The 23,854-nt window shown below is 45.5% G+C and overlaps 1 protein-coding gene across 1 annotated transcript in view; it reads left to right on the forward strand.

The window, feature by feature from the left end:
- LOC138527919 (high affinity choline transporter 1-like) overlaps positions 1 to 23,041 on the forward strand; it is a 460,733-nt gene extending 437,692 nt beyond the window's left edge. The window contains exon 8 of the mRNA XM_069639281.1: positions 18,951 to 23,041. Coding sequence (XP_069495382.1) covers positions 18,951 to 19,484 — 534 coding nt within the window. The 3' untranslated portion in view covers positions 19,485 to 23,041. The remainder of the gene's footprint in view (positions 1 to 18,950) is intronic.
- The last annotated feature ends 813 nt before the right edge of the window (positions 23,042 to 23,854 follow it).

A 23,854-nucleotide genomic window follows, 5' to 3' on the forward strand; every position in this document is an offset into this window, starting at 1 on the left:
CCCCTGGGCACTCACAGGAAAGCATCTCTGCAGCAGTGACTGGATAGGTGCCAACAGATTGCATGATGCTGTTGTCCAGGTCAGCCGGGGGAGCCAGATGGTACTTCTTGGATAATTGGTGAATGTGTGCATTACTTGAGGGGTGGTGTGTTCTGCTGACTGCCCCTCCCAAAGGGCTGGTTTCGCACATAGTTCCTTTTGATCTCATCACCAAAAGGGAGAGGTCTGCTTGCAGACAAAGAACTCCGGAACCAAAGGTTCCTCTACTAGGTTACTTTATTGTAGTTGTCAGGCTACAGGCTACAGATTCAATTTCAGATAATGCACTCCCTCTTCCACCAGGCCTCTTACACATTCCAGCTGTGCTTATACACAGGGTGCAACATGCTCTCTTCTGAGAAGGGAGCTTTAATTAATAAATGTTGAACTCTAAAGTCGTGTGGCAGTAGGTTATAAGGATCTTAGAACATGGACTATTAGGCTTGCGTGATCAAACAGTGCAGTGTTCTTTGTCAGTCGTTCGTATCCCCTTGTCCAGTCTGACCATACATAGTGTATTGTACCTCTGAGTTGCAATGGTTAATTCCGCTTTGTGGATGCATAGGAGTCATTATACTCTTCCAACTAGAGACGTCAGGTGTCCCACAAGAGCTGAACAGAGAGAAGCTAAGGAGCCCTGTCCTGCTCATTTTGGGAACCTACTCAGACCTGCATCCACAGTTCCTAGAAATGTTATCATGAAAATTACTTTCCAGTCTTTATCTCACAGATGGTGCTGTGATATGTGCTCTTTTTGTATAACCCTCTGTGTCCAGCTTCTCTGCATAGCTACAGGCTGCCTGCAAGACATACAGCCCTGAGAAAAGTCTTTGGTGTGTGATTAGCGATAAAACCAATAAAGCAAAGCTTCAGAGTATGATACATAAAGCAAAGCAGACATGGGGCAAGAGTGCAGGCATGAACCAACGTCTCTCTAGGTGCTCACTCAGTTTGGTCGTTTGGTCAATTGCTCAATCTTTGCTACCTGGTCTCTTTAGGTGGTCTCTCTGGTCATTAGCCATCTCGCACCAGGGCAGAAGACGCCTCTTGGGTGCGTGTTATGGGTGGCTAGCGACCTGTGTTTGGTGCTCGATGGGCTGCGTGGGGGTTCTGATGCCCGGTATTATATCCACGATTCTCTGAAGATACCTGGGCTTCAGTGCAATTAAAGGCTACCCTCCTTTTAAACCTTCTCTGTCCATAAACTGTGGAACCGCTAGTCCTGAGGGTCATACATTCTATACAGTAAAAACATAAAACAATAAACAGAAACTGTTTTGTGTTGGCAATAAAAAGGCTGTGGCTTTTTATTAAACATAATACGTATACATACATAACTTAATATTATGGGTATTCCCCAACAAACAGGTGTGCAGTGTTTTCTTAGTTCTGTACATTTGGGCACTTGGGCCAGGAACTAGCAGTTCCCCTTCTTTGCTCACAGGGTGCCCCGAAAGTGAGCTCCCAGGTCCGTGTGTTTGGGACCTGTAATTTGGCTGGTGAGCATTCCTGCGTCTGATGCCAGTTTCCTTCCAGGCCCATGCCGCCACACCCAAGTGGGTGCACGGCCATTCGGATACCCCCAACAGACACTTGCTCTATTTGCCACCCCTTGTTGCTAAAATGTTCAGGATCCCTGTGTCGAATAACTCCATCCCTTTTACTGACAGGTGGATTCCATCTCTGTGGAATAGGTCTGGGTCAGGAAACCAATATACTCCTGTGCTTGATGAAATTCAGGCCCTTGCTTGTGCAGAATTATTCTACACTTTTCTTGAAACACCCCGATATCCAGCCCCCTATTTTCTTGACCCCTTGTGGCTCGAATGATCCAACTCCATGCAGATGTTGCTGCGCCCATTCCGAAGGAGTGGGTTCCATATTCTGTGCTGTTCCAGCTAGCCATAGCGAGAGCTTTTTTGAGAATGGCATGGAACTACAAACGGCTGAGGGCCTTGCCTTCCCTGCGTATTAAGAAGTAGCCCCCTACGTGGGGGCGAGTTGCAAGAAAATCATTTGTGATGCATAACGGGCAGCTTGACCCTATCTTGAATGCAGTATAAATTGATCAATCTACCTTTTCTTGTTTTTGTTATCTCTATCGTCATGCAGCCCCTCCCCATGCCAACCTCTAACGTGGCCAAACCCTCATTGGCTCTTGTATTAGAGGCTATCCGCTCACTGACCCTGCAGACCCCAAGGTAGGCCAGCACCAAGTTGCCGTTAATACTCACTCGGTCTCATATATGTGTAAACATATTTCACCCAGTTTTAACATTATTGTTTTTTTTAGCTTTTCAAACTTCAGGAGCCGTCTTTTGTCTTTCGCTGGCCCCTCGACTTTACCCCACCCTTTGAAAGCATAATCCATCAGTGCGCTGTGGTTTGGTTCATTCCTCCCAGACAATTTTACCAAATGTGCTATGGCTGATAGGTGCCTCCTATCCCATGCTTTCTTTTTATTCTGGCTATAAGCCCATGTAACAGATTTGTTAACCTGCATCTCATTTATGTCTTGCAACAGTTGTAATTTCTTTTATTGCAGCCAGGCACTTACTGTATTGCTTGGCTGTCATTTCTGCCAATGCCTTGTTGGCCAGCTCCATCAAGACCTTTGTGGGGGCCTCCGGGTGTCTGACAGGGAGTGTGCCTTGGTAGGTACCTTGCTCTGAGGTGCGTTTGTCGGCCGCTGATTTCTTCTCCTGGCCTCGGCCATTGGGCGTGTACCAGTCAGCTGTTTTCATGAGTTCCCTGTCAGAACCTCCCAACCCTCTTTTGGCACATCGGTCATCCTCTGGTAATTGCGGTAAAGCATCAGGAACATCATTCTCTGATTCTGGAATGTGTTTTGCCTTCATGCCATTGCTGTTTTTCAGAGAAATTGTGGTCATTACCCTTAGTTCTTTCAGCACCCATTGGCATGACATTGTTCTTTTGTTGCTGATGCTAACTACTGCCATATTATCCGACCAGACTACCAGTTTTTACTGCTGAACTCTGCGACCCCTAGCTTTAAGGCAGGCCATGTGGAGAAGATTTCCAGCAGCATTACGCTCCCGGTCAACCCGTGCTTGCGCCATGCGTCTTTGGCTAAGGGGCAGCAAACCAACTTTTCTTAAACATTTCTGTGGCTCCTAGATTTTTAGGGCGTTTCCTGTGGGGAAGGTTTCCATTATAGCCATGGTTCCAGCCCACCTTTGTTTGTGCCAAGCCTTTGGCAAAGTGTCAGCATCAATTTTCATAGATCTTTGCTGCTTAAGTATGTGACCTATAGCTTTAAGGCAATTTATGTGGGTAAGGTTTGCAGTTTTGACATTTTCTGGCCCACCCATAATTACCATATTTAAATGGCATGCACCATCTGCCTGACCCATTGAAATTCTTCTTGGCCTCTATCCTTAATTTTATGTGTAGTAATGATTTTCTATCCCTTAGTCTTAAGATCTGAGCTTCTGGAAGAAAACATTCCTTGGGGTATCACCCCTACTGTGAAGTTGAGCTTGGCAGTCAGAGACTGTAATTCTCTGACTCTTCCCTTCTCTTGCTCTTTGAAACACCCGATTGTTTCCGGTAGTCCTTCTATTTTGGCTTTTGGAAATCCTGTATTCCCTAAATTACCCATTGCGTGGCAGGTTCCACCATTCACTTGTATTGTTTAGTTAAGTAACTTCCTCGGTTTAACGAGGCACCTGGGACAGGGCCTTTGAATGCCAAAATGTGACACCATGTGAGAAGGGCCCTATCAGCTCCTGCTTGCAGTTTAGCGGAGCCTGGTTTGCTCGATGCCCATCCATACCAGGGTGGTGTCACTCATATGTCCCCCCATATGTCAGGCTTCAACATTGGGGGTGGGAGTGCTGGATGCTACTTAGCTTCTTCAGGCTTAGCAGATCCTGGTTGGTTTAACCCTAACACCTATCAGGAGCTGCTTTTGGCTCCCCAAGCCCACTGCTGCCGCAGAGGCCCACCTATGTTATTCTGACTCTATGCCTATTGTAAATTAAATTGGGCTTTTATAATGTGCTTCATTCTGGGGTCCGGCCTCTAAGCGCAGGACCGTGTATCAGATACATGCTGCTTCATGTTGTCCTGTTTCCAAGACAACCGTGTTGCCCTTGCGTTGTTGTCCCAGCCCGGAAATCTATAAATCACCCTTAGCGGGTCGCTATCAAACCTTTAGAGCATATATGGTTGAAAATATTGGACCAAATGATGTGTATGCATCTTTTGTGGCAGTTAGCAGGGAGCGTATTAATCTATTTTATATACTGCTTTAATCTAAAGCGCTTTTCATAGGATATATTTAACAACATTACTATTATTACCCGATCTAAACTGGTATTCATTTAACAATTTCAGAAAGATGAAGAGTTGGCCTTGCTGGGATTTGAGCAGGAGGTGCTGGGGGGGCGGGGGGGATGATAAAGTGTGGAAAATAGGTTTGATGATACTGCTGGCCTGAAAAAGAGGGGTGGAGGGTTGAGGGGTAGCACAATTCTGGCCTTTAACTCAAACAACATCTAAACTGCTTTTTGCCCCTCGAAAACCCTGCATCTCGCCATTCAGCAAATTAATGAAATAATTTCCCTTTCCGTCCCGTTCTAACCAAGCAGGAGAATAATTGGCACAAATTCGTTTTTGGTACGTTCCTTAACCGGTTTTACCTAGTGACCCCCGTCGAGCAACAAAGGGATTTTGTCTCCTGTTTAACGCGGGAAACAACGATTGAAGAAGCTGTGTGAACCCCGTAAGGGGACACCAGCTATTCCTGACTGTCCACCCCCTCGGATACAAAAAAGGTAGCAGGTACCCCTCTCTCAAAAGAACATGGCATGATAACCTGTTCAGTGGAAATGCTATGACAATTCCCTTCTCAGAGAGGCTGATGAGGCCCAACAAGGCTGAAACACGTGTATGGGGTTGCTGTTGGTACTCTTGTTCAGAAGGGAATTGTCATAGAATTTCGGTGCTGGACTGCCCATGTGGGCGGTACAAAGACTGATATGCAAATTATTATTTCCCATCTGTGAAAGGTACAGTGAGCAAAAAGCAGATGACTGCAAACTCTCAAAGTGGTTAAAAACCACAGAACAGGTTATCATGCCGTGTTCTTTCGAGAGAGGGGTACCTGCTACGCGGGTTGCCCAGACACGATGACACAGTGTCTGGGTCCTTTCTTCTACTAGTTCTGCGCGATCTGAATGACACCTGGCCTAGTAGGATCGTTGTCTGTCTCCCCTTGTTCCCCCCCCTGCCTCGTCGCGCCTTGAAACACTTGTGTATAGGCGCGTTACAAATGCCATATCATATCATACTCCCACAGACAGGAGCCACTGCTGTTGATGGGGCAGCAATCCTGGCCAGTTCTATCTTCCTTCCTTTTGGGCAGGATAACTGGGCAGTTAGTGTCCCAGTTCAGGGGCTGGTACAACCTGCAGACTGTTAGGGCCATTTGCTAAGCATGCAGGGCGACGCTAGTGGCAGGGTGTTGGGGCCACTCCATCCATTTCCCACCTCCAAGCAGGGGTGCAGTTCCTTCTATGAGCTCTTCTCCTGGATCTTGTATGCAGTCCTTTCCTCTTCTTCCTTTCTTGGCAGCCACTGCCTACCACTCAGGGTGCAGGGGTAGCACCGGTATGGTGGGTGCGGGCCGACCTACTTATCAGTGGGGTCGGAAGCAGCATCTTCTGGTGGCCTGGTGTCTCAGCTACTGGTTCTTACTCCCCCTTTTCCAGGTAGTCACTGTTGGCCTCACACCGGAGCTGTTGGCATGACCGGCTCGCATTGGAGGTCTCACAAGAACTCGCATAGAGCTGCAACCTTCTTTAGTTATTTCCTGTTCTCACTAACGCTTGCATCATGGCACTGGTGGCAGAGTGTCGTCGTAGAGAGCTTCCACAAGACCGAAAGAGTACTACCACCACCCACCAATCTTCCTAGTTTTTGGTCTCTCCCAACCAGGGGCGTTGCTAGGGGGGGCTAAGGGGGCTATAGCCCCTGATCTTTTGATTGTAGCCCCGGATAGAATCTCAGGAGCTACAGCCAAAAAACTAGCTAGCCCCCAGTCCCAACAATACCAACATCAGCGTAGCCCCGGGTCTTTTCCAGACCTAGCAACTCCCCTGCTCCCAACTTCATCAGATGTTCGGGTGTAAGTGGAGGACAGTGGGAGTCAGAAGGCATTAGCGGTCGCAAACCATTGAGTAGTTGCTGCATGGCTTCCAGGGACAGAGTGCTCCTACTTTGGTGCATGAGGGCACTTGTGGCTGTGCTCCTTCCTATTCAGAGCACGCAACTTGAATGCTCATGTGCAGTGGCACAGCCGGATTACTGCTTCTTAACTGTGGCTCCTGCTCTTGTCTGAGTCCCAGGACCTGAAGTGCCTTGGGTGGCAGGAGCAAACGTCCCCTGCCCCTGAATGTTGACAGAGTAATGTTTACCCTTGTGGAGGCAGGATAGCAGACAACACTTTCACTTTATTGTATGCTCTCCAAACCACCAGTACACTGGGGGCATTGCATGCATACAGAGGACGCAGGGACTGAGAGGATCAAGAGCAAGCGGTTTCCTTTTTCTGTCGAGCACTTTCCCTCTTGGTAGTACAGGGCTTGCTTTGCTGTTTTCATCAGTGGTCGAAGTGTATGAAAAGAAGCAGTGGAACAATGTTCCCTGCTGGCCTGCCCTGCTCCCCACAAACCCCATCGCAACACCCCCTCCCACGCACAATACAAACCCCCAAACAAATGCACCTGCTGTTTAAATTAATATTCAGTGCAGTGCAAGCTTCAACTGCTTCCTACACTTTTATTTTCAAACAAAACCATTCCAGAATGGTTTATTTAAAAAAATAAAAGGAACGGTAAAGCGTAATTTTAAATAGTATAGGAGCACCGCTCCCAACCGCTCTCGCCCACTTCAACCCCTGGTTTTCATTGTCATGTACCACCTGATCTATTGGCGTGCCAAACAGTTGCGGCCAGGGCAGAGTGGGTAGCAGGCTATTTGCATATTTCTTTTCATTCCCCAACTTGGAGCACGTGTTCCTTTTCACCACCCACACAGCCCAGGTCTTCAGATGGCCATACATCCTCGTAGCACTCTGCCGACACGGAGTGCCTCTTTTATTCACTGCTGGCGGCTCGGTAGCATTAGGGGCCATCTACGCCTTGTTGCCTTGCGCTGGCCTAGAGCGCCATACCTTTCTTACCCTGCAACTGGAGACCATGAATAGCGCGGATGCAGCACCGAAGCTCACCCCCAGCCAGGAGCTTCAGAACAGGCAGCAGGGCAGCAGCATGAACTGTGCTTCGTGTATTTTTGTGGCACTGACGCAACCGCGGGTAGCTGTGCAACTTCTCTTCCCTTCCTGCTTTTATTCCAGCCACCGCACCACTGATGGGCCTGGGGCCAGTAGTATTGTGCATTGTTTTTTTTATGTTTTGTTATCTGTATTCCGTTTACCTAGTGCCAAAATTCTATTTTAGTTGTGCGACCTCCAGCACTTCATTTTAGCACTGCAAAGTGGCCCGGGATCAGTTTTGGGCAGCAGGCATTTGGTGATTCCTCTTTGTTTGCTTTTTTCTTCCTGCTTTGTGCCTTGTGTACTTATATAATTGTTTGTTTATTCATTTATAATGCACACCAGACCCAAAGGTATCAGGGCACGGAGGATACAAGGAGATACACAGCTTAGATTACAGGAATAAGTTACACATGACAAGCAGTAGAACAATGGTACAGGTACAAGAAACCAGTATGCAACAATAAATATAAGGGAGAGCACCCAGACAAGCCTACAATGTAGGAGAAAAGGCTAGCATGGGTGGTCAGTGTGTCAAGTGGAGGGGTTGCCGGGCCTTAATGATCGGTGGACTTGAGCCAGTTGATGTAGTTAAGTCTGAAGTTCAGGAATGATTCATCTTCTCTGAGTGAAGTTGGCATGGCATTCCATGACTGGGCCGCTTTGACCGGAAAGCTACTGCCTCCAACAGTCAATAGTTTAAATCTAGGGATGGTGAGGCAGTTGGTGTTGGCTAGTCTCAGGGGTCGGATGGAGGTTCTTCTATGTGTTCATTAATTCAAGTTTTATTTGCTTTCATATTGATTTTTTAATTGCTCTTAATGTGCTCGCTTTGGTGCTACTCTGTGTTTCCTACCATCTAGCTTTCATCCCCTTTTGCCGGGCGATTTAAAGCAGTGTGTTACTTTTTAACATGCTGCACGCTCCAACTCAACTAGATTACCCAGGCTTCTTGTAGTTCTTATCCCTTTATATTTGTTGTGCAGACATTTTATATGTACACCTGGACAATGAGAATTCTTCATTTGATTAATTGAAAGATGCCCTTTCCTAGTACTTCGTGCCGCACACAAATGTCGATTATGGGTGGCACATATTCCACACCACCACATAAAACAATGGGGAGACAATGGAGAGGCATTGAGGTCCCAAGTGACAGCAGGATGCAAGTCTCCACTATTTCGAAAAACCTCTTGCAGAAACCCTGCTTGTTGGATGACATTTTGATGATGTCCCGCACTGAATCTGCCATTGAGCTGTAGGTGGAGACCATGACCAAACTGAAGCTACACACAGAAGAAAGAAGCCAATCTCAACCAGCTGACACCAGTCCAGGGTGAACCGCCCATCAACGGGTACGAATTTCCGTATGAGTTTGATTGTCCAAATGTGCCTCCCACTGCACAGCCTGAATCACCCTTGTGTTCACAACAGCAATCTCACCATCGATGCAGTACTGCAAGGCTGCCAGGGAGGAGCAGGAAACACTGCTATCACAACCCAGAGATGGGTAGATACAATCCCTGGAGGGAATATAAAACCCCATAAAGGAGAGAAAGCAGAGATGACTAAGAAGGAATGTGCAGTACATGGAAGCCAGACCACCATCAGGGACTGACTCAAGCTCGTCACCAGATGATCAGCAAAAGAAATGGTACGTGTGGACTCTGCGGAACACATCAACGAAAGAACACAGCCCAGTCATATTCAGTCATAAACAACACCCGCACTGAATTCCTGGTTGAAACAGGAGCTACAATGAATGTCATCAGTGAAGAAGCAGACCATGTGTTCAAGACAGTGACAGAGAGCAGATGTAGCCTTAGCTTTAAGAACGCTTTGGTTGTGGGACTGGTGCATATCTTGTACAATCTCATGGCACATAAGTACATGGCCAGAGGGGGAAATATTGATCAAGTGTTCCCAGCTCCATTTAAAGCACTGGGAAAATTCAGATATTGCCCGATCAGCCTCCGAATTGATGAATCCATCAAACCAGTAGCCCAGCACCATAGGGGTATCCCAATCTAACTTTAGCTGCAGATAGAAAATGAAATAAGGACATTACTGGATCAAGACATCATAGAGTCCGTCACGGGACCCACACCATGTGTATCACCTATCGTTCCCGTTCCCAAGAAGATTGTCGATGGGTCCATTCGGTTATGTTTGGAAATGAGGAGACCAAATGAGGCCAGACACAGGGAGCGCCAAGGATCACAAACATGATACATTTACTGAATGGGGTGACAGTGTTTTCCAAAAGGCTACCACCAATTGGAGCTGGCTCCGGAGACCAGATATATATAACACCTTTTGTGACACACCTGGGGCTATACCACTACAATCGGTTGAGTTTTGGGGTCTCATTCACAATGAGAATATGCCAGGAGGCGATCCATAAAGTAATCCAACATGGGCCCAAATGTATAAATTATATTGACGATATACTGGTCTTTGGACAGTCCATGAAACAATATGATGCTACACTTCGTCGCATATGCATGGCACTGGAGGCGACTCATTTAACTCTAAACCAGGAAAAAGGCGAGTTTAAAAAAAGTACACTAAAATCTTTGGCCGTGTGTTCTCGGACCAAGGTATGCACCCTGATCCAGAAAAGGTAGCAGCATTAAATGAGGCCCCACAACCTGAAAACATCCCTGACCTTTGATCGTTTCTGGGGCTAGTGAACTATTGCTCCAGGTACCTACAGGACTATGTCATGGTAAGCACCACCTTAAGGGACCTCACAAAAAATAAAGCTGACTTCAGATGTACCGCAATCCTGTCAAGAGGCATTTGAAGGGATTAGACGGAATTTACCATCCACAGACAACATGGCCTACTTCAATGCTAGTATGGTGACCAAATTAACAGTAGATTTGAGTCTGGTAGGGCTAGGAGCCAAATTGGCACAATATGATCCAAGGTCTTCACACGACAAATTCATTATTTCTCATGTGAGTCGCAGTCTACCACCCACCGAGCAAGCCTACTCTCAGGCAGAGATGGAAAGTCTGGCAGTGTTGTGGACACTTCGATATCTTCCTTTACGGAAAAGCATTCACCATTGTCACTGACCATCAAGCACTCCTTGCCATATATGGGAATCTCAAGGCAAGGATACTACCAAGGATTGCAAGGTGTAGTCTAACACCCCAAGATTATGACTTCACATTGTGCATAGGCCGAGGAAAGATGAATATCCTGCAGACTACTTGTCCCATCACCCCACTGGTCCGGCCAGTATGGAACCATCCATAGCAGATACCTAGAACAACTATGTTCTTCACCAGATGAAAACGTTTCCGCTGGACTGGGCCACTTAACAAAGAGAGTCCGAAAATGATCAAGCTTTCGCCGTCATTGCCAGGTGCATCACTGAAGGAAGAATGAAACATGCAAAAGAGATGGCACACAGAGAAAGGTGTGGCTGTACAGGAAGAAGTAGCCAGTCTGTTACTGGTTCAGGATTAGCTCTCCGCCACTGAACATCTCATTGTTTTAAAAGAGTGCAAAATAGCGATACCATTGTCTGTGAAACAACAGGCTATTGATTTGCCTCAAGAAAGTCACTGAGGAGTGGTCTCCACCAAGAGGATGTTAAGACAGAAGATGTGGTTTACCAAACCAGACACAAGGGGAGAGGATACACTAGGCAACTGCATCATGTCCTGTGTAATATCCCCAGCACCACATCCTCACCCACCGCAGATGTCATAGTTGCCAGGGAAGAGGTGGCAGTACACTTCTTTGGACCCGTGTAAGATGGGACTTACATTTTCGTATTAGTGGATGCATCTTCCCAATTCCATAGATTCGACAGTGGCCATAATTGTAATTAACGCTTTAGACCAAATATTTACGGTGTATGGAACCCTGCAGATTGCTAAATCAGATAATGGACCACTTTTCACCAGCCAAGACTTTGCAAATTCAGCCGCATACATGGGGTTGAAACACTGCAAGGTGACACCACTATGGCCCCATATAGTTGAAAGTTTTATTGCCAACATAAAGAGGACGTTACAGATTGCCCACACAACGGAACAGCCGTTGGAATAGATGCTATATCAGCTGCTCTGAGATTACAGGGCCACTCCACATAGTACAACAGAGAGGTGTCCAACGGAATTGATGTTTGGCCGGTGTTAGGCGGAAACCTGTGCAGTTCCCTCTGGGACCACTGCAAAAGATTTAGGACTACAGGTGTTTGGCAGTAAACCCACTTGGTAGCAGTCTGTACCACACAGATTCACTTGGTAGCTGTGGCTGAGCAGTCAGACTTCCCTCAAGAAGAGTTAGGCAGTATGTGGAGTATACAATATAGGGCAATTCTACACAGTAAAACAAGCAAACACGCAACAAGGCTCCGGTGTAAAGATATAAAGGTATTTATTTATAACGACACATCTATAGAAAACACTCTGGCACTATCACGGCAAACACTTCAATTACAATTACTCTATGAAGGAAACAGTTCAATCCCCCTAATAATAGTTCGACAAGTCTAGGTTCTACCAGCATCACTTATTTGCAGACAGAGGTGTATGCTTCAACCTAGATGGCACTCTAGTATTCGTTAGGACGGGAGAGAAAAATAAGCAGGTTACGAAATCAACACAGTTCAATACTTCACGGGAAAATGCAAGGCAAGAAGACAAGAACCACGATAGATCATAAAGTTCAGAGGCCAGGCTCACTCGGAGAGAGGCAAGGCGATATGTCCCAAAAAGTCTCTTAGTGGAAATTCGTTCGAGTCTTTGTAGCAAATTGTTATCGGAAGTTTGGACCAGTTCAGAACAACACGCTAAAGAAAGCTTGGAGGCGACCCAAAGGAAAGGCGAGGATTAAGACACCCCACTCGATCCGGCAGAAAGGGAAGCCAGGTGGACACGGTACCTTGTTTGTGGAGAGACAACTCCGGCGGGGGCAGTTGTTCCTGGTGGTGGATGCACGTCGGGTCTTTGCCAAGAGTAGAGATGATCTCGTCGTCGAAGAAAAGTGAAGTCCGGTGCACCACGAGGGAAGAGACCAGCCGCGGAGTGCTCCGTCACAAGGCACCACCTTTTGGTCGCAGTACAGGGGTAGTGGCTATCCGGTTGCCAAGGTGCTCTGCATGGGCAATTCGACCAATGCGTCCTGGAGCGAAGTAAAAGCAAAAGTGTTGTAAATATTTGGTCTTTGGTTGTTCCCACCAGTCAGGGGAATAGACTCTCCGGCAGGGAGATCTCCTCTGTCGTCGGGAAGTGGTGAGTCGGTTCTGCAGGGCTCCACCGGAGGTGTCGTCGTGCAGGTCGGCTCAGCGTTACCCTCGTCGGATTCTTAGGCCCTGTGGCGACTTCTGAAGATCCAGTCCCAAAAGCCCTGCTTTTATGCAGAAAACCCCCATTCATTCAGCCTAGCTGTCAATCAACACACGCTAAGTGGTGAGCGGGGAGGTTCACCACTTGGGCCAATCACACCAGAGTGCGACCGGAATTGGCAAGGCAACTCGGTCCAGGGTGCCTAAACCCCCTCCCACACCCCTGTGGTAACCCAGACAGAATGGCACCACTTTGGAGGGTCTCTGTACAGAAGCCCGCCAAAAGTGGAACAAAGGGCTCAACCTTTGGTTTAGGAGTCACAGAGACGAACACAGACGCCATTTTAAAAACCGAGTTCTGGCAGAAAATACCATCCGGTAAACTTATTTAAGATAAGTAAACTGATGGTATGTTAGAGATTAACGAGGAAAAGTATCAACCTCCAACAATGGGAAGAATCCCATAGGGTTATGTCCGGGGTCGGACATAACAAGTAGTTTCCACTGCCACCAGCCAAAACTCGACGAGGGGGGACGGGACAGTGCCCCCTCGAATAACAGACCTAGGAGTAATCGAATTACCCCTACTAGTACGTCCACAATAGGATGGTTTGTACTAGTTCTGTTAGTAAATTTAGGTCTAGGAAAGCCAATGGTGACTTTACATGCCCGGGGAGACACTAGTCAGTCCCCGGGTATGGAGTCTATGGTGGAGGTCCGCTAGGACGCCCCAGTGTTACGGCACGTAGGGTGTGGTGTAACACACATAGCAAAACATATGAGACCCTATGGAGTAAAAGACCCCATAGCCCATAGAACACATTGACATTTAAAGGAATTACACACATTCATGTCCAAGAGTGGGAGAAAAAGAGTCTCACTCTTGGCAGGATGGAAAAAAACAAACTCCAGAAATCCAGCACAGCTGCTGGGGGACTCACTAGGTTAGGAAATTCAGCTTAAACAGAGAATTCTCCCTAACAGCCGGATGGTGAGGACTCGACTCCCACAGTCAGAGGAGTGAGAGGATCTGTTGCAGGATAGGGTTGAGATGCTGAAGATGAAACGACATGCTGATAATCGAAGCGGAGCGAGAGGCTCAGATATGCAGATAGGGGATTGAGTGTTTGTGAGGCAGCCTGAAAAGAGGAAGATAGACTCAACATTTCTTCTGGAATTTCTGATAGTGACACACAAGAATGTCACCATGATAAGAGCAAGTGGTAGTGACAGAACCATTACCAGGAATGTGTCTCACTTCAAGGTGCATGAAGGATGTGAAATAAAAGTGTGGCAGAGAAGAGGAATGAGGAGGAGCAAAGAAGATTCGGATGCCTCATATTTAGGAAAATGTGAACTGTTGGATGGAGAATAGAGGGAGTGTTCGAGAGCATCACCCCTGACGAGTCCAGAACACCCTCAAGAAACTCGTCCCGCGCGCACTGGTATAAAACGAGTGCGGCTAATTGAGGAAATGGGTTGGGATGGACTTATTGTTTAAAAAAGGGGGGGCATGTAGTGTTGTATCTATTGTTGGCCTCCTCGTTATGTGAGGGAGGAATTTGGGTGTGGCAGGAAGAGTGGAGGTGATGTGGAAGGGAGGGGAGAAAGGAGTTGAGTGGAATAAATAAAGCTGAGTTGGAAACAGTCCTCGAGGGTATTCCAGGTTTTATTTCAGCATGCAACACTGCCCTGCCTGCGCTGAAAAGTGCTCCTTCCAGCTGCGCGCTTCACAAAGACGTCACTGCCTTGCTAGCGGGAGATTCTGCGGCCTGATAGTGCTTGTTAGGATACGCTGTAAGTCTATTTTTCTGCATAGACAGAGCTATGCCAGCCTGGGAGGGGCCTCACCTGGTTGCCAGATGCAAGAAATATGGCACATATTTGCCAAGACAAACACGTCCAGAAAGTAGTGCACTGATGATACTCGGAGACTGCCACCATGCATCATGACAAGGAGAAGAAGGATTGCCTAATTTATAGCTCCTACATTATGGTGAATTTACTACAAAGATTCATGGCTGTCAATGCATAGGTTTTGTGAGTGTTTGCACGTGATTCTTTGTCTTGCACAACATGAATTAATGATGGATTACTACGCTTTTATAATAAGCACATGATATTTGCATATGTGTTTATACATTATTCAATATTTTTGCAATTCTTTATATTTTTCCCTTCTGAGTTCAGTTTATATATAATTGTGGATTTAGCCCAATGTTGACTTTATTGCATTGTATTTCTTTTGATGTATCCCTAGGAGAATAACTTGGTTTGTTCCCCTTCACCAAATGAGCTATAGGGACACCCTATATTTTTTTCTGACTGAATGCCACCTGGTGGCTGTTGATAACTAAGTTGGGATGTGGGCAATTGACCCTGTAATGCATTTTGTGTTCCCTGTATTACACACAGTTTTGCATTCACTAGAACGAACATAACTTGTACAGCAATGTTCATCTTTCGTAGGGGAATTTATATGTCACATGGAATAACCGAAGTTGCAATGAATTTTGATAGGTTTGATTGCCACTATGGTTAAGAAGAAAGTTCAGCGAGTTAAGCACTTGTTGCAGAGATAGCATGTGGCCTTATTGCCCCATTTCTTTTGTTGGGTGCATTTAAATCTTCAAAATAGACATCAACTAGGACTCTGTGGACTTCCATTTATGGTGGTGAAAAGAATCTACAATCGTGCTCGCTTTGCATGACACTTTTCTATAAGAATGTTCTTCAAAACACATTCATGTTGGTTTATCAAGTTACCTGCTTACTTTCCCCGACAGGTCTACAAAACAAATAATTGTTTTAGTACCTTGAAGTCAAACATTCACAAATAATAGCACCTTGCTGTAGGACAAGAACTGGGAAACAATATAGTAAAGTGCCAAAATTGTAGACTGGGCACAAATCCCAGCCTCACCAATTAACCAAAGTGTGTAACCCTGGCCCAAATTAAATCTCGTAGGAGCTCATTTTACATTTGTGTTTACATTGCTTGGACGCAACAACTTACATTTGCACTTATGTTCAAGCAGCCCCCTCCCCCCTGCAATTTTGATCATTTGTAGTAGGAAGTGCAAAAAGTAGGGATAAAAGTAGCTAAAACTGCCTTCACGTCTTCATGTTTTACTTTGCAGTGCAAACTGGGTAAATGTTGCCTGCCCTTTACGCATGAGAAGCAGAATCTACAATGGACTCCACTGAAATCTGCCTTCCTTTTGATGGTGTAAAAAGCTGGTGGATTCTGTTGTAAATAAACACTATTGACGGCAAAAAGAGCGATTGGGTTCCATCCGATGCTCAATTACATATTATCGCAGTTTTCTTCATAAAACATCTTTCATAAAAAGCTTTCTATCAATGAAACAGAGTGGAACATAAGAGGAGTTTGTTCCTACTTTCATTTCTCCGCCTCATCTGTTCCTACTGGAGCAAGTAAGACCTGAAATAAAAAATAAAAAATTGTTGTAGGAAAAGAGCGAAAGAGGGCATTGGATTTTAAACCAGTCACTCTTCCCATTCGTGGCAGTGCCCGAGTTCCCTGCTGAGTGAATCTGCAATTGTGTTGGGGATCCCTGACAGATGGAAAAGAATCAGAAACATGTTGTGCATGAGCACCCATTATCCACATCCCCTGCGCCTCTGTAGATAGGATCGGAGAGTGGGTCCCAGCCTGCTTGCTGATATAGAACACGGTGGTGGTATTGTCTGTGAAGATGCAAACCACCTTGTCAGCAGCTGTGCTTGAAGGATTTCAGGGCCCAGAAAACTGCCCTTAACTCGAGGACATTGATGTGTAGGACCTTTCTTCTGGTGGCTAAAGACCTCTGCCATTGAATTCTCACATGTGGGCTCTCCAACCCTCTAGACAGGCATCTGTGGTCGCAGTGGCTTGACGCGCCGGAAGACAAAAGGGCGAAATTGTGTTGACGGGTCCACCACTGCAGAGCTTCACGGAAAGCTGGTGTGAGGTAAAGCTTGTTTTCCCAAGGCTCTGAAATCTGTTGCCAGTGGGCGTCTAGGAACTGTTGAAGTGGTCTAATATGGAACCTGCAGGGCGGGATTAACGGGATACAAGATGACAACATCCCCAGGAGGGATTTAAGGGAGCTAACCGATGCGTATTGGCAGCTTCGATAGTTACTGGAACTTGCTCAGTATTGTCCTCACCCTCTCCTCTGAAGGCGTGGCGACACACGCAAGTGTGTTGAGACGTGAGCCCAAGAACAGCGTGTCCTGCCTAGGATGCAAGCATGACTTTGCAATGTTCACTGAGAACCCTAGGGATGTCAGACACGGTATGCTATCATCTGTCTGTCGCTTTGCTAGTGCTAGAGATGGAGTGTGCACCAACCTAGGTATGGTAAAACCTGGACGCCTGAACGCCGAAGGTGGGCCCACCACTGGAGCTAGTCACTTTGTGAAAACTCATGGAGCAGATTTTAACCCAAAAGGCAGGGCTTGGAACTGATCGTGTTTACCCAGTACCTGGAATCAGAGGAAACACCCGTACCTCTGATGAATGAGGATGTGTAAGTAAGCATCCTCAAGGTCTAGAAACATGAGGAAATCCCCTTGTTCTGGCTGGTCTAGGATGTGTTGCAGTGTTACCATGCAGAACCTTTGGGACTTGAGGAATTTGTTTAACCTCCTGAGGTCTAGTATGGGTCTCCATCCTCCTGATTCTTTCCTTAACAGAAAGTATCTGGAGGTGCGTTGGTACAGCTTCTATCGCTCCCTTTTTTAGGAGAGACCATACTTCTTGAAGGAGTAAGGCCCAGTGTCTTTTTGCCTTGGGGACGGAAGGACATTTCCAGGGTATGACCCTTTTGGATGATGGACAGCACACATTTAGTGGTGATGTTCTTCCAATAAAAGCAGCAGAATTAAACAATATAGAAGAAACGTTTTTAAGACACTTAGGGCCTGATTCTGAGCTTCTGCTAAATGAAGTGTGGGAAGTCCATATTCTCCCCTCCACTTTCCAGCACCACCATTCTGAGGTGGGTTGAAATATTGGAGGGGAAATGTCATGTTTTACAGCAGTAAAAGCTGCTTAAATCTATCATGTAGATAGAAATGCTTCATTAAACTAGAAAAGTGGTGCTGCAGTCTAGGGAATGCTATTTTTATAGAGAAAAAGTGTGCAGCAGCATTTAACACCACCTCACAGGTGTCGTATTGTACCTCCTCTTTTTGACGTGCTAAAGCAGTACTGCTGAAAGGAGAATCCCCTCGTAGTGTCTGTCCTGCGTTTCACATTGTTTCTAAGGCTTTTGTCAAGCAGTAAATTGGGCACATGCAAAAGTCATGGCTTTGATGCCAGACCGCCACATTACCACTTTTTCAGAATCTGGTGCATGTAAGGAAAGTGTTCATCCTTCATAGATGAACACTTTCCTATATTTGCAATGGCCTCAGAATAAGGATCTCACTCTTTTCCCACCTATGTTCATCTTTCTATGGTAATACCCCCAAATTGTGTAAAGCTCTTGAGAACAAAGGCCAGGCAGTTTTGCCTTCTGGGGCGAAGAGTAGAAAAGGACAAAGATTAAAACGAAGATGAGATCTATGAGTGAAAAATGTGAACTCAAAGAGTCCACATCAGATGAACGAAAAATGTCCCAGGGTGAAAGAGTAGCCAAAATGGAAGAGACTAATGTAGGCATAGATAAATGGCACTGTTCCCACTGAAAATAGTTATTATGAGTACATAACTGAATGGCAGAGATCTCATTTAATATATATATATATATATATATATATATATATATATATATATATATATATATATTAGTAGCATGGCCATTAACCTTTGAAGGAGGAGGTTGTTCGAGTAAATAGACTGTATGCCCGATGGCATTGTGACACACTCACCCTCTCTCTTTATCGAGCTTTGGCAAAGCTAATGAGTTTAGAGTTTCAAATGTGGAGGATAAGCCCTTTTTGTCACGTTGGAGCTTTGCCTAAAATAAAGCCTTCCCTTTAACACTACAGAGCCAGACCCATTGGTTTGCCACAATGCTGGTTTATTTCAGGTTTAGGTCTGTAATATTTGTAGTCCTGCATGGTATATTCAATAATTCCAAGTTGTCTTTCGATGCATTTCATACATTATGCTTTGATTTTCATAGTCCACGAATGGTCTTGTCCAGCTAAACATTTGAAATAAAAGCAAAAGCAGAACCTGAAATTAAGCCATTGGTGATATCAGTCAGAATAGTGGGTTGGCGAGAAGTGATTTAGATGAGAACCACCCACGTGAATGGTCCATCATGTATGTTTTTTTTTTTTCTCCAGGCTTCCGAGAAGGAAATCCTTTGGATCATGAGGATCTCGATGGTTGTGTTTGGATCCGCGGCCACCGGGATGGCTTTCGTGTCTCGCTCCATCTACGACTTGTGGTTCTTGGCTGGAGAGCTGGTCTACGCGGTGCTCTTCCCCCAGCTGTGCTGCGTTCTCTTCATTCCCGGGACCAACACGTATGGCTCTGCCGCTGGGTTCCTCTTTGGGTTCATTTTGAGGTTGCTGGCAGGGGAGAATTCGCTCAGGATCCCTCCAATCATCCACTACCCAGGCTGCAGGCTCGTGGACGGCGCCTACGTGCAACTCTTCCCATTTAAAACATTCACTATGCTCTGTACGTTGGCTTCCATCATTCTGGTGTCCTACCTGACTGAGATTTTGTTGAGGAAAAATATTGTATCGACAAAATGGGATGTTTGCAACGTGGTACGGAAAAGCCATGCACCTCTCGCGTGCCCTCGTACAGAAGAACCGACAGACCACCAAGTCAACGAAATGCTAATGCATTCCATAGAGGGACATACTTAAAACAGATGTGATATTTGATGATGCTATCTATACACAATTTTAAATGTTTACATTCAAAGGATACCTTCATTATTTTCCATTAAATCCCAACATTTAGGAAACATATATAGAATTCATTTTTCTTGAAGGCTTTCATTTTCTTGATATAATGCATGTCAATAAAAACATAATTTCACAGGTGCGCAAGTTAGGTGCGTACAAAGCGCCCTGCTACAATATACTCCCGAACATGTGAATCGTCCACGGAGGCCCATTCAGAAGGAGTCTCATTCGCAAAATGTGACAAGTTGGGTCTACAAACAATGGCGCGGCCGCATGCATCAATTGTCTGTCCAGAAGTCTCTTATCAAATAATTCCTCTGCCACAGTAGGGAAGCTTGTGCTGACACCGATCCATCATAGATGCAATGTTTCCAATACTGTGCTATTGTACAACATCGTGATGGCAGCATCTGTTCGTACAAACATGTCGCACCTCGAACCGGAAGTAATTGGAACAGGTGTAGCGTGTAAACGGTGCATTTTAGACTCCTTCCGGTGTTTATAAAGGCTAGCCTGTTGCTGTTCCTATGACAGGGCATGGGATTTAGCTTAGCTGTTATCATGCAGTGTCCATGTGGCCCTGTCCCATTTTAGCTGTATTTCTTTCTCACAATGGCGGACTTCCTCACATGGGATTTCTACAGATTTTTTTTAAGTGAATATTTAGTTGCAGGAAGCGCTACCGCGTATTATCAAGGCAAGGTGATGATTGGGCTGTTGCATTTAGACGCAGCTCCACATAAAGACACAATTGAAACTTCATTGGCAGATGGTTTGTTTTCTGTGGAAGCATCCAGAAGGTTTGTTGTGGGTGCCCCCATTCCCAGGTCTGTTACACCCTCTGCACCCCAGGGAAGCCATAATGTTGGAGTGTGTGGCCCACCCCACATTAGAGATTGAATCCCGGATCCAGGGACAGTGCCCTACAGGGGGCTTGCTGGCACACAAGAGTTTGAACATGTTATGCTCGTCGCCCCGGAGGTTCCTACTATGCATGCACTGCACTGCTCTGCTCCACATGTCAGAGGTAAATGTTGATCACCTCCCAGGCATGTGTTACTCGCCCCTGAGTAAGGGGAGCCACCTGAATTGCTTGTTGTGAGTGTACTCTAGGTGAAAAAGAGGAACAGTGTCAGCAAATACATTCAACCTCCTAATCAGCCCAAATGAACTTTCAGTTTTGCAAAGCATTTCACAAAGCCTTTTTTCAATTGCTTCCAATGGCACGGGGTCAAGAGCCTGGCCTGTTCTTCACAGCACTCTGAATCAGGCTAGAGTCCCTTTGGGCTCTCACACTCATGTTAATGCTGCACCTCTTGCTAAAACAAGTACCATGTGTGGGTATGCGCCATCCACAACAGTATCCCACCTCGACTTGCACATTTATTATTGACACTGCAATACAGCGGTTGGTGGACTGCAACAATGTGCAGAAGTAAAGGTCATGTGCCTTGATCGTCCGCTGGGCTTCTGTCTATGCCAAAGTGGAAATGTGCCCTGTGGGGGCAAGGAAATCCAAGCAGCAATTCCTGCACAGGATCCGAAATCGCAGATAAACAACATTCCCACAATGTTCCACCCTCTGAGCGGACCAAACTATTTACCAATCAAGAGTTTCACACCTTCTAGTGTTCTTTTCAACTCATGGTATTTGTTGGCTACTGGCCTTGCATCTAGGCTTGACCTATCATTAAGTTTACCAACTGCTTTTGGCTGCATTCTGTGGCAGGTCAGAGGGACACAGACTAAGATCTTCCATTTGACTGGCTAGTCTTTATTCAAAAGAACGCCTAGCGCTCCCTAATCTATGGGTTTTCCCTACCGAACACAAACTAACTGGAGTGCTCGTCAGTCATTGGGGAGTACAAAAGGAAGTTCTGTACTCTGCCCAAACTAATCTGACCTGAGCCAGCCGCTATCAAAACAACTAAATCCCAAGAGAATGACTCCCTTCTCCTGTGTGCAGATTCCTCAGTAAATTCACTTGTATGAAGTAGTTGTAGATAGTTCTTAGTGACTACTTTTACCAAGTCATTTAATTCAGATATTGGGCTCACACCAAGTGTTCAATGGTGCCGTCTGCACATTGATTCTCTCTCTTGTTTATTCTTTACTCTTGTCACATTGGTTGGTTTGATTCCTTTTTCCCTTGGCACCGTTATGCCCTTTCCTTCTTAATCCAATTCACGCCTTTCTCTTTATTCAGTGTCCAATCCTCTTTGTGACAAGTTCTAATGAGATGTTCTAATGAGATTGTCCAAAAAATGTCTCTCCCTCTTAGGCTGGGCTTATATCTCTTGATCTTGTCTGTGACAAGTAGGAAACTTTTACTTCTCTGAGGCAATTTCAACTCTTGGTATTTACTGGTATGGGTATGCAAGTTCCAGTAATTATTCTCCCTTTGCTCCCTTATTTGGTCTTTACTGGGATATGGGTAAGCACTCCAGAATTGAGTTTTGCTCTCCTTCAATATTTGTAGATTATTGGGATAGGTATAATGGTTCGAGTAATGATTTTTTATCTCATTGAACATGTGGCCGTTACTGGGACGAGTAGGTGTATTCCAATAATGATTGCCACTTTACTCCACTACTCAGTTTTTATTGCGGTGTGTATGAGTGTTCCAGTAATGGTTTTTACCCTGCTTCACCATTTGGCCTTTACTGGGGAAACATGTGATTCCTCCAGTAATAATTCTCACTCTTCCCTACCATTTGTTCCTCACTGGAATGAATAAGTGTCTCACTGCAATGTTTTTCACTCCTCTCTAATACTCAGTCTCCACTGAGATGAGTATGAGTGTTCCAATAATGATTCTCATTCTACTTCGCTAATCAGTCATTACTGGGATGAGTACAAGTGTTCCAATAATGATTCTCACTTTTTTTCAATACTCAGTAATTTCTGGGATGAATATGAATGTTCCAAAAATGTTTCTCACACTTCTTCGATATCTTCAATATTTGATTCAAACTGGGATGAGTCTCTCTCCTTCAGTAAGCACATTCCACGGTGCACTTGGATAAGTGGCGTTGTCGTGTTTCCTGGACTCTCATGTCCACTGACTCTCAGGTAGACCACAACTTCCTACTCGACTGCTGTTATGACTCAGAAGTCCTTCAGCTTCTCTTTCTCCTTCAGGTTGCCACAGGTTCGAATTCGCATACAAGCTTCAATCTGAGCTCGGAAGCCTGGCATCTCTCTCTCCTTCAACTTTTCTCATGCAGCCGATTTGAAACTATTGGGCCTCTATCGCTCTCCCAGGACTTCTCCTCTGAGATTGTTGACGCTGCCGTGGGACTTCCCCAGTGCAACTTCAAAGTCCTTCTTCTCTGTTCAGCTTGCAATCTGTATTAGTCCAGTGGTTTTCTTCATTTCATTATCAAAGTATAGCTTTGCAGGTTTATTCAATGGTGACCTTTAGGCCATTATGACTGAATACTTTGTCCTTTTGTTTAACTGTCTGAAACACCCTTTGCACTGTTCTTTACTGATATTGCGTCGAATCATTTTATGGTGACTTTTGGTATTGTTAAAATCTTTTATATGTTAATAAAATTGTTTAATTGTTGAAGTTTTACCCGGTGTGTGCTTCTGAATCCAATATAGCGGCAGCACTACCCGGTGATGTTGATTTTTGGTGTCATCTATGGTTTTTACTGTGTAAACAGTTTCCAATAGCCCACCTAACCTTAATGTTTGTTTAAAAAGGTGCAGAACCTTAATGAGGGCCGGTTAGTAGTGGGCAGTGCCACTCCCTCAGCTTCCTTTTCGTGTGTAAAGATTATTCAAGGGTTCTACATGACAATAACATATCAATTTGTTCTTCAGATTTTCTTACAACACATGTTATTATTGATGGATTATAGCTAAGTGGGATAGGAATTTCCTCATTAGAACGGGAGTCCTTCTCCCCAAGGGTGGAGTCTCTCCTGGTGAGGACCTGCTTGCCTCTACACCTAGGGAGGGTATTGCGTAGCAAGCTCACCTCCCTAGCTCCGCAGGGAAAGGCTCCTGCGATTAGTCACAATTCCCAAGCAACTCCAAGAAAATCTCAGTGTCGAATTGCATTTCTGCTTTCTCAACTTCTATGTCCTCATTGTTTTTTTCTTCTTTTTTTATCCTTTTATTTTTGTTGGCAGAGGTAAATAGCATACACATACATCAGAGCAGCCAAAAATGATTAGATACCTGTATAATTGAGTACAGTGGTACATAGGAACAGTGACATAACAACAAGTAAGAAATGCAGCATCACAGTACATCCAAAGCTGGGGTACTCAACAAAGATGATTGCGAGGAATTGTCCACAGAGGAGGGTGCGTCTA

The sequence above is a fragment of the Ambystoma mexicanum genome, chromosome 7q (assembly GCF_040938575.1).
Source record: "Ambystoma mexicanum isolate Mex_15411 chromosome 7q, UKY_AmexF1_1, whole genome shotgun sequence".
NCBI lineage: Eukaryota > Metazoa > Chordata > Amphibia > Caudata > Ambystomatidae > Ambystoma > Ambystoma mexicanum.